This window comes from Sapajus apella, unplaced genomic scaffold, assembly GCF_009761245.1.
Source record: "Sapajus apella isolate SASKATOON/1434 unplaced genomic scaffold, GSC_monkey_1.0 scaffold38, whole genome shotgun sequence".
NCBI classification, from domain to species: domain Eukaryota; kingdom Metazoa; phylum Chordata; class Mammalia; order Primates; family Cebidae; genus Sapajus; species Sapajus apella.
In genome coordinates, this window is record NW_022436978.1 from 944,617 (window position 1) to 958,542 (window position 13,926).

Genomic DNA, 13,926 nt, shown 5'->3' on the forward strand with positions numbered 1-13,926 from the left:
TTTGGGGATACCAGAGCAAATATGGGGCATTGAAGAACAGACAGAAGACGTCCCCTAAGTACAACGGATCTGCCCTCTGGTGGCAGACATAGCAGGTGCCTTGTCCTGTCTCCTGCATAGCTCGGGGACCAGGAGCTTAGAGGAGTTGTGTCTACAAGTGACCGACCTGCTGCCAGGCCTCAGGAAGCTCAGGAACCTACTCCCTGAGCATGGATGCCTGCTGCTGTCCCCTGGGAACTTCTGGCAGAATGACTGGGAACGCTTCCATGCTGATCCTGACATCATCGGGACCATCCACCAGCACGAGCCTAAAACCCTGCAGACGTCAGCCACACTCAAAGGTAGGCCTGGCAAAAGTTCCCTTCGGACATGTAAGGGTGCCCATTGGTCACTGTCTTTTTGTTGGGCACTTAGGCGGATCAGAGTTTACCCTGTTTCCTGGGGTGGGGGTGAAAAAGGGGTCCTTGTTGGCTTTGCAGTAGCTGTGATTTCCTTGTCAGTACCTGCTGGTTTCTGCCTGCAGACTTGTTGTTTGGTGTTCCCGGGAAGTACAGTGGGGTGAGCCTCTACACCAGGAAGAGGATGGTTTCCTATACCATCACCCTGGTCTTCCAGCGCTACCATGCCAAGTAAGATTGAGAGCGCCCTGGGCTCCTGACTGGTCTGCTGAGTGACATGAGGTTTTGAGTAGTTCCTCTTCTGGTTAGAGTGTTCTGAATGCCCCCCTGGGAACTTGGAGAGTTTCCAGGCCTCCTGTTGAAATGTTTATATCCCTTAGACTAAATGATGCTGTCTGCCACATTTTAATGGGGGTGACCTGGCAGCTGATTAAGTGTAGGGGACTAAGGCGGGGCTGGCAGTCTCCGTGTCCTGGTGCCTCCTCTGGTCTCTCGAGCCTAGGGCAGGCATCCCCAGCTGGTTACTACTGAGCTCCCTATGGCCTGAGTCCTTTCCGGTGGGGCACTGCAGGTGGCTCCCCAACTGGCAGAGGCACTTGAGGTGCTTCTGATAGGCTCTCCTGGCAATCAAGAGCGGTGTAGTAGATCCGGAAGGGGAGATGGAGAAAGGAGTAGGAGGAGATCCTGAGAAAACTTTGTCCCCTTTGTGATTTTCCCAGCACCCCTGGGGATTATAGAGAATCTCAGGCATCATAGGGAAGTTCCCTTCCAACACAGGGGCAGGAGGGAGGTCCTGATGGACCCTCTGTCCGGGATTGTCTTTGTGCCCGGAACCAAGAGGGACGCTTCCATCTACCCCCACCCTGCTCTTGACCAGGTTCCTGGGCAGCCTGCGTGCCCGCCTGATGCTTCTGCACCCCAGCCCCAACTGCAGCCTTCGGGCGGAGAGCCTGGTCCACGTCCACTTCAAGGAGGAGATTGGTGTCGCCGAGCTCATCCCCCTCGTGACCACCTATATCATCTTGTTTGCCTACATCTACTTCTCTACGCGTAGGTTCATGACAGGGAGGCCAGGGGCTTTCTCCAAGCTAAATGGGCATTTCCATGTCACCTGGTTCCTTGCCTCTGGAGGTGGCTTCGGGTAGAGATATAGGAACACACCTGGTGGTTGCCAGAGCTAGGGCTTCATCCCCCAGCAGGGTCTTAGGGGCTTGAGTGGGGCCGGGGCTCTTTCCACATTCAGCCCCTTCCTGGGTTAGGGTTCCTAAAAGGTGTGCTGTTCATGACAGTGGGAAGTGCTTGCGTCTGTCCCTTTGTTTTGGTGAAATCAGGAGCTTTCCCTTCCTCTACTGTCAAGGTACCCTACTCTAGGGAGCCCCTGTGTGCTGGGGGCTGGGGGAGGGGCCACCCTAATGTGCCCTCCCTGCCCTCCAGGCAAGATCGACATGGTCAAGTCCAAGTGGGGGCTGGCCCTGGCTGCTGTGGTCACGGTGCTCAGCTCGCTGCTCATGTCTGTGGGACTCTGCACACTCTTCGGCCTGACGCCCACCCTCAATGGCGGGTAGGTCCCCAGCAGGCTCCACGGCCACAGGGTGGGCCGCCGGCCAGAGAGCCTTGCACTTCTGGGTACTTGGCCTTCCCTGGACTGGATGTTTGCTGTAAACTCATGTCTTCACATTGTTGTTTTTTGACATTTAAGAGGTACATTTTCTTCCTCTTTGTCTGGCTGGCATTCATACCTGTGTGTATATAGCAAACGTATCTAGCTATAGTTAGTGTCCATATGTACAAACATATATATTTATGGGCTGGGTGAGTATGTCTATTTGGGGTGTGTTGGTATGTGTGTGTTTATGTGTATACATGAGTATGTATTGCATGTGTGTAATTAGATATGTGCGTCTGTTTAAACATTTTATATACACACCGCAGCTTGATGGCTTAAGCCACTGAAGGTGTGAGACAGATAAGAGAACATTTCTTTTTTTTCATGATTAGAACATTTTAGTGCCTAATGAAAGAGGTCATTTTAGAGGAAGCTCTTTGGAAGATACGAGTACACTGTAATTTGTCGCCTTTCCCACTTGCCCCTTGCCACTCCTCTCTTAATCTGGAAGCCCTTCCCTGGGTTTGTCCTCAGGCTTTGATCTTGGCTCTGGCTAGGTCCACCTGCCTGTCTGTTAGTGGTTACTAATGGATTATGAATTGGCCTGTCCCCAACCTTGGCCCATCAGGCTGCTCATAGGAAAAGCGACATTGTGTTTTGTTTCTGGTAACTTCCTTGTTCTTAGACACCTGCTCCCTTTCCTGAGCCTGAGGGTGTTAAACACCACCCTTCCACGATCCTGTCTGCCATACCCTCCACAGGGCCCTCCCTTCCTTCGGCTCCAAAGCAGAGGTTCTGCAGGGTGTAACTTGGCGGGCGTTCCTCACACATGGACTTTCTCAGGGTCTGCTGTGGGGGTGTGGGAGGGTGGGCTCAGACAGCTGGTAGAGCTTTCTGTGGGAACAGTTGCTCTTCTCCACACATGGCTTCTCAGCAAAGGTGAGTGGGTCTTCAGGGTGGCTTCGTCTCCTTTCATTTAGCTGTGATGGGTCAGCCCAGAGTTCCTGGTGTGGGTCTTGGCAGCAGTCATTGTCTTAAGCCAGCGGTCTTCTGGGAAGGGCCAGGAGAAGTGTGGTCTAGCGGTGGTGCCGCACAGCCCTCCCATGCCGGATGGCTAGAGACAGGACGGCTGCTGGCCCCTCAGTAAGGCTCTGGAGCCTGCCTGAAAGCTGGGCGCTGTGTAGATGCCGGCCTTGTTGGGTGAGGTGGACAGGGGAGGGTTTCTGCCCAGTGCTTGTGGGAGTCACTCCGCAGCCTCTGTGAGAGGCTGGACACCCCACAGCCTTCCCAAGGGCACAAGCCTGTTGAGAACCACCACAACACTGTCCCTCACTTTTTCCTTCTCTGTCCCCAGCGAGATTTTCCCCTACCTTGTGGTGGTTATTGGGTTAGAGAATGTGTTGGTGCTCACCAAGTCTGTGGTCTCAACCCCGGTAGACCTGGAGGTGAAGCTGCGGATCGCCCAAGGTAATGCAGTGGGAGAGTGGGCAGGGGCCTGTAGGAGGGGCTGGAGAGGGGCCCGTTCCTCTTGCTGTTAACACTCTGTGAGCAAACAGGGGCCTCTGAAATGTCCCTTGCTCTTGCCTCCAGCATAATACGTAGTGGGCCACTGGACCCTGGCAGCTCTTGAGTGTGTGCCCTGAGGAGCCATGGGGCCACTGGACTGTACTTCGTCCTGGTTCATATATCTGTAAGAAAGCAAACCACTCACACCTGTAATCCCAGCACTTTGGGAGGCTGAGGCGAGTGGATCACAAGGTCAGGAGATCAAGGCCATCCTGGCCAACATGGTCCCACCTCGTCTCTACTGAAAAATACAAAAATTAGCTGGGCGTGGTGGCGCGTGCCTGTAGTCCCAGCTACTCAGGACTCTGAGGCAGGAGAATCGCTTGAACCTGGGAGGCAGAGGTTGCAGTGAGCTGAGATTGTGCCATTGCACTCCAGCCTGGCAACAGAGCGAGACTCTGTTTCAAAAAAAAACCACACAAACAAAAAAAAGCAAACCAGGCCGGGCACAGTGGCTCACGCCTGTAATCCCAGTACTTTGGGAGGCTGAGACAGGTGGATCACTTGAGGCAGGTGGATCACTTGAGGCAGGTGGATCACTTGAGCCCAGGAGTTCGAGACCAGCCTGGGCAACATGGTGAAACCCCATCTCTACAAAAAATACAAAAATTAGCAGGGCATAGTGGCATGCACCTGTGGTCCCAGCTACTCAAGAGGCTAAGGTGGGAGGATTGCTTGAGCCTGGGAGGTCAAAGCTGCAATGAGCCGTGATCACGCCACCGCACTTCAGCTCTGTGGGTGGGGCTTGTGTTTGGTGGTGGCTTTCTGTCTGGGGAGTTTAGCATCTAGTATTTTCCCTTACTGCCTCACTCCAGCACACTAGGCCCAAGCCCCTGGATCTGCTGCCTTCACAGCTGCCAGAAAAGCCCCCTCTGGCCCTGCTGGTAGAAGCTGAGGATCTGGGGTTCTAGGGAACATGAGAAGAGGGAGAGCCTAGCCTTGGAGGTCTGGTCGCTTGAGCCTCTTCCTCCTTGTCACCTGTGTCTGTGAGGAACGAGGCTGTAGGCAGGCCGTCCATTCATCCAGCAAACCTCTGTAAGCCTCTGTGATAGGCCAGGCTCTGTGCTGGATACGGAGTTAGGAAGAGATGGGGCGAAATGCTCCTTACCCAGTAGGAGCTCCGAGCCTTAGACATGCAACAGTGTGATAGCATGGGATCGGGGCTCACCACAGGAAGGGGCTTGAGGAAGAACACAACCAGCTTTTCCACCTCTCAAGTGTTTCTGCCCTGTGGCTGGTGGGCACACTGTCATACTGACCCGTGCAGACCAGACAAGAACCACATGCGGAGGTTAGATGTGGTTGGAGTGGGGCGCACTTGGCTATCCTTGTGCATTTTCTCGTCTCCACACTGCTGCTTCCGTCTTCTGATGGTTATAGCTCTCCCCTGCACACTCCAAGCTGCGAACCCCCCTGTTCCCTGTAGCAGCTGTGTGGTGGTGACAGCACCTTAGAGTCCGGGCATTGGCAGGGTCCTGAGGGTTGGGTTACTTTGGTGGAATGGCTGCTTCAGACAGCTGGTGGCCCTCCCCATGCCTCTGCCACTCCGAGGCCCATGAGGTCGTGTGAGTCATGTTGCAGAGAGCAGCCACGTGCTGCCCTGTGCCCTGTTGCTGCCCTCTGCAGGCCTAAGCAGCGAGAGCTGGTCCATCATGAAGAACATGGCCACGGAGCTGGGCATCATCCTCATTGGCTACTTCACCCTAGTGCCCGCCATCCAGGTAAGGCCCCAGGGCCTGCCACCTGGATGAGCATGGAAGCAACTGCTGTGCTCCCCAGCTGTGCAGCCATGGGCAGCGTGCTCCCCTCTTCCAGCACAGGCATCCTTGCCTGGCAAACCGATCACTGCAGCACACAGATGGCCAGTGGCATGCCTGGCTCAGAATTGTTCGGCAAAGCCTGGCTGGGTTCCGAGATTGAGTGCCTAGCCAGGCAGGCTTTGCCCGTTACCCTTTCTTCCTACCCCTCCCTGCCTGCTTCCCCTTCAGCCAAGTGGCAGGAGGAGGCTGCAAGGGCATGGCAGAAGCTGGGGACAGGCTGTGCTGTTCCAGTCACATCTGTTTGCCATTTCTGAGGGAGAAGCACCATAGGGTCCCTAGACCCTTCCTCTGGTCTCCTCCCTTGGCCCTGATGGGTGCTGCAGTCTCCAGACGCATGGCCTTGCCTGGCCTGACCTGTGAGAGGGCCAGTTCCCATTGCCCAGAGTGACCCTGCTCTTGGCAAAGTGCCCTTGCTCAGCTGTGGGCTGTGAGCAGAGGTGGAGGTGGCCCTACACTGAGCTGGAACCCCAGACTGATGCCAGCCATTCCGAGGAGCTGCGAGAAGGGAAGGATGACATCTTTTCTCCCCATCCTTCCCCCAGGGCTGGCAGGCCAGTTGAGGGATGGGGATGAGCAGAGAACAGATGGGCTGTGGGCCTTTTCTCCTGGAAAAACAGTAGTGAGTGCAGGACAAGGTACAGTCTTGGCACGTTAGAGCTGAGACACCGCTGTGCCACTGTTGCACCCCGTGGCCTTACCCCAGATCCGAGTAGCACTGTGGTGATGTGCTAGAGGTCTCAACACTGACATCTCAGAAAATTCTGTCTGCTGACAGAGCTTGGGGAGCAGAGAGCTCACCCTTTTTCAGTTTTAGAGGAGAATTAATCTCTCTCTCTCTCTTCTCATTGCTTTGGGGCAGTTGCTGGCTGGGAAGCTTTCTGAGAGCCCCTGAACCAGGCCTGGGCTCTGGCTGGGTTGCTGTTGCGTGAGCAGCGTGGGGACTTAGTGGGGAAGGACTTTTGGGGGAGCAGGCTGGTGGCGCTTAGAGATTTCCAGGTTGGATCAGGCCTTCAGTCCTCTCTAGGGAGACCGGAAGATTCAGGGAGGGTACCCTCCACTTTTAGTCCTGTCTGAAAAAAGTGTGAGGGTTTCTGCTGCCCCCTGGTGGAGATGGCATGATCTGCTGGTGGTGTGTGAGCTGAGGACCAACCATTATCTCTTCTTCTTCTCTGCGGTGCCCTATCTGCTGCTGCCCTGCTGGTTCTGAGGTGGCTATAGTCTGGGCACTGCTCCTCTAGGACTGGAGAGGTAAGGTCACAGCACCCTCCCCTCCACACCGCCCCGTGTGCTCTGATTCCAGGAGTTCTGTCTGTTTGCCGTGGTGGGCCTGGTGTCTGACTTCTTCCTTCAGATGCTGTTTTTCACCACTGTCCTGTCCATTGACATTCGCCGGATGGAGGTAGGAGTGGGCTGAGCCCTTCCCTGCCTACCAACTCAACCCTGGCTGTCCTCAGGGAGCCCTGGGTGACAGGGGTGTAGACCTCGGGCAGGGCAGTAGTCCTGTGAGGGCAGCCTCTGGATAGTGGACTCAGGCCCTGACCACTGTGTCCCCAACAGCTAGCAGACCTGAACAAGCGGCTGCCCCCTGAGGCCTGCCTGCCCTCAGCCAAGCCAGTTGGGCAGCCAACACGCTATGAGCGGCAGCTGGCTGTGCGGCCGTCCACACCCCACACCATCACGTTGCAGCCATCTTCCTTCCGAAACCTGCGGCTCCCCAAGAGGCTGCGTGTCGTCTACTTCCTGGCCCGCACCCGCCTGGCACAGCGCCTCATCATGGTACCTGCCACCCCTGCGTTGACCTCTTAGTGCTCCAGGCCCCTAGTGGTGCTGCACTTGGCCTTAGAGTGGCAAGGGGTGCTCCTCAGGTCCTGGTGGCCCCTGGAAGCCTGGCTCTGGGGAGCTGCCTGTTGTGTCCTCTCTGCCCAGACCCTGGTGGCTTCTGAGGAGACAAGCCTGTCTGTGGGAGAAGCAGCTCCAGGGCTCGCAGGTACAGGAGCTGTCCTCGCCCCAGAATGGCCCAGGACAAGAGCCTGCTAGTCGAGTGCTTTGAGATGGACCCACCTGTGGCCACCACATTTCCCTGGGTCGGGTTCATCAGCTGCTGCATCGTGTGCAGACGCTGGAAAGTGCTGGGCAAAATCCGTCACCAGCCAGGCTGGGCTGGCTGTGGGGCTGCAGTGCCTCTCCCAGGGAGCTGAAGTGAGATGAGAGGAAGGCTGAGGGCCCCTGGGGAGTCTGGAGCAGATTAGGCAGCTGGCCCTGTGGCCTTGCTGACCATAGGAATGGTAGCAGTTTTCCGGCACCAGCTGAGGTGGAGATTAGGGGCGGGGGCATTCTGTGTCAAACCTCAGGGTGCTTCAGTGTATTTCCAGGCCAAGAAATTCAGCCCCTAAATGTGGAAAGGGAAGCAGGCCCCTCCAGTGGCAAATGTTGGCAGGTGTTAGCAGGAGGACTTGGAGAGGCAGGAAGAAGGGACAGAATGGGCCTGTGTCCTCTCTCCATCCCCAGGCCTCAGGTCCCTATGCTCCTTCCTCCCAGCATGAGGGCTGAAGCTGCTGGGGATTAGGGCATGTTCCTCCAGGGGCCCCACTGAGTACCCCCACCCCCCTGCAGGCTGGCACCGTTGTCTGGATTGGCATCCTGGTGTACACAGACCCAGCAGGGCTGCGCACCTACCTCGCTGCCCAGGTGACGGAACAGAGCCCACTGGGTGAGGGAGCCCTGGCTCCCCTGCCTGTGCCTAGCAACATGCTGCCTGCCAGCCACCCGGACCCTGCCTTCTCCATCTTCCCACCTGATGCCCCTAAGCTACCTGAGAACCAGACGTTGCCAGGCGAGCCACCTGAGCATGGAGGTCCAGCAGAGGTCGTCCATGACAGCCCAGTCCCAGAGGTAACCTGGGGGCCTGAGGATGAGGAACTCTGGAGGAAATTGTCCTTCCGCCACTGGCCGACACTCTTCAGCTATTACAACATCACGCTGGCCAAGAGGTGAGTTGGGCTGTGCCAGGTGCCACCACCTCACTCAATGGTGTCAGCCCACCATCCCGGTTCCCTGATGCAGGAGACCCCCAGGTTTGAATTCTGCTAATAAACAATCAGGCTGTGAGGTGGGAACTGATGTTCTAGGCAGCCATAACCTGAGAGGGTCCGAGGTTGCTCTGAGGAGTCACCGGTTGCTGCCAGCCCTTGGCAGAATGAGACCCACCCACCTGTGCCAGGAGTGGGGAGGGAGTAGCCCACATGGCCACAAGGGCTGCTTGGGTGCTGGTATCTGGGACAGCAAGGTTGGCTGCTAAGCTGGTCTGGGGAGGGACCTCTCTGTCCCCCAACCCCCATGCTGGGAGAGTCTGGCTGTTGGAGCTGAGCCCTGCCTGGGGAGGAGGGCGGAGACTGGCTGGCCTGGGAGGCCTCCCGCTGAGGCTGCCCACTGTCCGGACCCAGGTACATCAGCCTGCTGCCTGTCATCCCAGTCACGCTCCGCCTGAACCCAAGGGAGGCCCTGGAGGGCCGGCACCCTCAGGACGGCCGTAGTGCCTGGCCCCCGCCGGGGCCTGTACCGGCTGGGCACTGGGAGGCGGGACCCAAGGGTCCAGGTGGGGTGCAGGCCCACGGAGACGTCACGCTGTACAAGTAAGGCCGCTGGGTAGGATGGGGTGGTGTGGAGTGCAGGGAGGGGGACGGATAGGGAAGAGCAGGGGAGAGGGAGGGGGAAGGGACAGGCTTTGGGGGTGCATCTCGCAGTAGTCCACCCGCCCGTGCAGGGTGGCGGCGCTGGGCCTGGCCGCAGGCATCGTGCTGGTGCTGCTGCTGCTCTGCCTCTACCGCGTGCTCTGCCCGCGCAACTACGGGCAGCCGGGCGGTGGGCCGGGGCGGCGGAGGCGCGGGGAGCTGCCCTGCGACGACTACGGCTACGCACCACCCGAGACAGAGATCGTTCCACTGGTGCTGCGCGGCCACCTCATGGTGAGAGGGGGCGCAGTCCTGGAGGGGGAGGGCGGGTCCTGGCCCGCACCAACACCGCACGCTCCCACAGGACATCGAGTGCCTGGCCAGCGACGGCATGCTGCTGGTGAGCTGTTGCCTGGCGGGCCACGTCTGCGTGTGGGACGCGCAGACCGGGGACTGCCTCACACGCATCCCGCGCCCAGGGTAGGTGCGGCTGCCCTCTCCTCTTCCGTGCCACCCCAAACCCTCTCACCCCTCCGCTGCCCTGTATCCCTCCTCCTCTCTCCTTCCCACTTATCTCCCCTCCTTTCTCCTTCCCACTTATCCCCCCTCCTTTCTCCTTCTCATCCCTCCTCCTTTCTCCTTTCCACTTATTCCCCCCCCTCCTTCCCACGTATTTCCGCCTTTCTCCTTCCCACGTATTTCCACCTTTCTCCTTCCCACGTATTCCCCCCCTTTCTCCTTCCCACGTATCCCCCCTCCTTTCTCCTTCCCACATATCCCCCAACCCATCCAGGCACCCTCCCATTCCCTCCCACCCCCCTCACCTCCCTCACCCCCTCTCAGCTCCCCACCCCCTCTCATTCCGCCCTCCTGGCCCCCAGCAGGCAGCGCCGGGACAGTGGCGTGGGCAGCGGGCTTGAGGCTCAGGAGAGCTGGGAACGACTTTCAGATGGTGGGAAGGCTGGCCCAGAGGAGCCTGGGGACAGCCCTCCCCTGAGACACCGACCCCGGGGCCCTCCGCCGCCTTCCCTCTTCGGGGACCAGCCCGACCTCACCTGCTTAATCGACACCAACTTTTCGGCACAGCCGCGGCCCTCAGAGCCCACTCAGCCCGAGCCCCGGCACCGGGCGGTCTGTGGCCGCACTCGGGACTCCCCAGGCTATGACTTCAGCCGCTTGGTGCAGCGGGTGTACCAGGAGGAGGGGCTGGCGGCTGTCTGCACGCCAGCCCTGTGCCCACCCTCGCCTGGGCCAGTGCTGCCCCAGGCCCCTGAGGACGAGGGTGGCTCCCCCGAGAAGGGCTCCCCTTCCCTCGCCTGGGCCCCCAGCGCGGAGGGTTCCATCTGGAGCTTGGAGCTGCAGGGCGGTCTCATCGTGGTGGGGCGGAGCAGCGGCCGGCTGGAGGTGGGCAGAGGGGCTGGAGGTGGGCCGAGGGACTGTTGCCCCGGGGATTGTGGGCCTTCCCGGCAGGCAGGTGCTCACAGCCTCGGGACTCGCAGGTGTGGGACGCCATTGAAGGAGTGCTGTGCTGCAGCAGCGAGGAGGTCTCCTCAGGCATCACCGCTCTGGTCTTCCTGGACAAAAGGTGAGTTGGCCTGCCGCAGCCCCAGATGTCCCCAGCCTTTGGTGGCCAGGCCATACTCTCCAAGTCTTGAGTCCTGGCTCCCTTCCATTGCTGTCTTGACTCGATTGACCTTCTTGGTGTCCAGCCCCACACCTGTGAGCAGAGGGCAGTCCACTTGGATGGGAGGGTGACGACTAAAAGTGTTAGGGGTGTGAAGTGCTGGGAATAGGGCCTGGCACACGGTGAGCTCCCAGGATCTTAAGCACTGTGACGGTGGGGAGCAAGACACTCTTGTCCTTTCTCGCCCTTCTCAGTGAAGCCAGTTTCTCTGTAAAGCTTGTCAATATTGAACCTTTGGGGTATCTTGGTTGCATTTTTAGTTATGGAAAAGGCACTTGCAGAACTCTGTCTTCTTGGCCGTTGGGGGCTGTTCTCTGTTCCCTGCACTCTCCCTGCTCCTGCTGTGCTTGCCTTGCCCTCCTCAGCAAGCCTGCCGGCTGTGGGTGTCCCCTGGGCTCCATCTACACACACACTCCCTTGGGAGTCTCAGCCACCCGGGCTGGCTCCCACCTCTGAGCTGGTGAGCTGGATCTCCCCCCATGGCCTGGTGCCTTCTGCCAAACATCTTCCCCTGGCTGCCCCACGCTGGCTCCTCCTTCAAGGCCCCTTGACTGTTGGTGGCAGCACCATCTAAGCTAGAGCTGGAAACTTTGTTTTTCCTTGGGGAGGGGGGGCGTCCCTTGTCCTTAGTGTTGATTTCTGCCAGTGGCTGCTGCCGCCATTCCTGTCACCTCAGGTTTTACACAGGCCTTGGCCAACATCTTTCTTCCCTCCATCCTGGCCAAGTTCACCAGGTTCTTCCATGCTCCTTGGAAATTTTCCTTTGCTGCGTGTTTTAGCTTTAAGAAGAGCCCCAGTGTCTCAGCCTGACCCTCAGGGTTCCTGGTGACTGTAGTCTCTCCTTGTCCACCCACTTCCAGGCATACACTGTGGCTTGCCCAGGTCTGGTGTGGGCCCTTCAAATCCATGGGCAGACGTTGTAGACATCCATTGCCTTTTTTGCTGCCTTAAGATTTTGAACCCCATGGGTTACTGGGCAAATTTACCCACCCCTGCCTGTCAGCCTGGACCTACGAATTGCGGGAAGCAGAGAAAATTCTTCTTTGTGGAAAAAGGAATTGGTGTGGGCTGTGCTTGGGTTGAAGCTGCTTCTGTGTGATGGAGAAGGCAGGCTACCCCAGCGCCCAGCACAGCCCACCCTGCCTCCTGTTTTCCCTCAGCAGCCTTCCCTTTGGCTCCGGGCTACATGGAGCCCTCCACTTGTTTTGGTGTTTTAACTTACAAGCTTACGTGATGTTCACGAGGTACTTACACATGTCAGCCCATTTGATTCCCATGACCATCTTGTGAGGTGGGTACTCTTATCCCCATTTTACAGATGAAGAAACTGAGGCACAAGGAGGTTAATATTTGGAGTTGCCCTCTGGCTCCAGCATCAGTTCTCGCACCGTGTGCTTGCTTTTTGGCCATGTCCCTCCTGTCCCTTCTTGAACTGGCCCTTTATCTCTCTTGTGCCCACATGCTCGGCCCCAGGGCTGGGGCTCTGACGGACAGGCCCCTGGCAGCTGTTTTTCTCTTTCAGGATTGTGGCTGCAAGGCTCAACGGTTCCCTTGATTTCTTCTCCTTGGAGACCCACACTGCCCTCAGCCCCCTGCAGTTTAGAGGTTGGAAGGCCAGGGCGGGCATGTGTTCACACTTGGTGGGATGTACAGGGGCCATCTCCCCATTGCCTTCTCAGAGATCCTTCACTTGGCCATTTGTCCTCAGGGACCTCAGGGCGGGGCAGTTCCCCTGCCTCTCCGATGTACAGCAGCAGCGACACGGTGGCCTGTCACCTGACCCACACAGTGCCCTGTGCACACCAAAAACCCATCACAGCGTTGAAAGCTGCTGCCGGGCGCTTGGTGACTGGGAGCCAAGACCACACGCTGAGAGTGAGTATTGTCTCTTCTCTTGGGTGCTGGAGTGGCCTGGCACAGGGGGTGGGAGCCTGGTGCATTCGCCAAAGAGAGGCTGGTGGAGTCCTGGTGAAGGATGGAGGGCGTTTGCCGGGCTTGGAAAATCCCAGAGGCCAGAACCTGAGGCCCATCCCTGTCCCAGGTGTTCCGTCTAGAGGACTCGTGCTGCCTCTTCACCCTGCAGGGCCACTCAGGGGCCATCACGACTGTGTACATCGACCAGGTGAGGGGCCCGCAGAGGGCTGTGGGTAGGGTAGGGGAGTACAGAGCCAGGCCTGTGGTCCATGTTTGCTGACTCCTGGGAGCTGGTTCCCAGGGGCCTTCCAGGAAGCAAAGTAAGGGTCCCACCCACCAGGGCACAGGGACACCACAGCTGACAGAGGTAGTCCACCACTTTGACCCTCCTCCCCTGGCCTGTTTCCCCAGACCATGGTACTGGCCAGTGGAGGACAAGATGGGGCCATCTGCCTGTGGGATGTACTGACTGGTAGCCGGGTCAGCCACATGTTTGCTCACCGTGGGGATGTCACCTCCCTGACCTGTACCACCTCCTGCGTCATCAGCAGTGGCCTGGATGACCTCATCAGCATCTGGGACCGCAGCACGGGCATCAAGTTCTACTCCATTCAGCAGGTAGGGGGGCAGGGTCATAGGATTTTTGGCATTTTAGAGAAGGACTCAGGACTGAGCTTGTCATGTCCTTGCCTCTAGGACCTTGGCTGTGGTGCAAGCTTAGGTGTCATCTCAGACAACCTGCTGGTGACTGGCGGCCAGGGCTGTGTCTCCTTTTGGGACCTAAACTACGGGGACCTGTTACAGACAGTCTACCTGGGGAAGAACAGTGAGGCCCAGCCTGCCCGCCAGATCCTGGTGCTGGACAATGCTGCCATTGTCTGCAACTTCGGCAGTGAGCTCAGCCTGGTGTATGTGCCCTCTGTGCTGGAGAAGCTGGACTAAGCGTGGGGCCTCCCTGCCCAGGCAGGGGGCTGGGGTGCTGTGTGGGGCCAGTGCACCGGACCTGGACCTGGGGGAAGGAGCTGAGTATCTTCCGGCCGCTGCCTCCTAAATGTAGAAATATTAAACTTTTTTAAAAAACCACATCTGTAAGGGACTTTGGGAGCTACTTGTATCTCTTGGAATTGTGCACACTCCCTGCCTGGATCCTCCACAGAGCTGCTGAGGAAATGTATAGCATGCAAGGGTGTTAGATGAGCAAGCCAGAGCTGCGGGGCCCTTAACAAACAACTGTCCTGGTGGCGTGTCAGTTTGGTACCATCCTGTC

At 58.1% G+C, this 13,926-nt stretch overlaps 1 protein-coding gene across 4 annotated transcripts in view; it reads left to right on the forward strand.

Annotated features, from left to right (window-relative positions):
• SCAP (SREBF chaperone) overlaps positions 1-13,744 on the forward strand; it is a 65,262-nt gene extending 51,518 nt beyond the window's left edge. For 3 of the 4 annotated variants that reach the window (XM_032297955.1, XM_032297956.1, XM_032297958.1), the window contains 19 exons: positions 121-341; positions 524-629; positions 1,276-1,448; positions 1,833-1,959; positions 3,359-3,471; positions 5,197-5,291; positions 6,691-6,789; positions 6,948-7,166; positions 8,004-8,380; positions 8,834-9,022; positions 9,154-9,355; positions 9,426-9,541; positions 9,943-10,465; positions 10,561-10,646; positions 12,268-12,350; positions 12,454-12,620; positions 12,787-12,867; positions 13,071-13,277; positions 13,356-13,744. In XM_032297955.1, coding sequence (XP_032153846.1) covers positions 121-341; positions 524-629; positions 1,276-1,448; positions 1,833-1,959; positions 3,359-3,471; positions 5,197-5,291; positions 6,691-6,789; positions 6,948-7,166; positions 8,004-8,380; positions 8,834-9,022; positions 9,154-9,355; positions 9,426-9,541; positions 9,943-10,465; positions 10,561-10,646; positions 12,268-12,350; positions 12,454-12,620; positions 12,787-12,867; positions 13,071-13,277; positions 13,356-13,601 — 3,430 coding nt within the window. In that variant the 3' untranslated portion in view covers positions 13,602-13,744. The remainder of the gene's footprint in view (positions 1-120; positions 342-523; positions 630-1,275; positions 1,449-1,832; positions 1,960-3,358; positions 3,472-5,196; positions 5,292-6,690; positions 6,790-6,947; positions 7,167-8,003; positions 8,381-8,833; positions 9,023-9,153; positions 9,356-9,425; positions 9,542-9,942; positions 10,466-10,560; positions 10,647-12,267; positions 12,351-12,453; positions 12,621-12,786; positions 12,868-13,070; positions 13,278-13,355) is intronic. The other variant, XM_032297957.1, reaches the window with a different exon arrangement.
• The last annotated feature ends 182 nt before the right edge of the window (positions 13,745-13,926 follow it).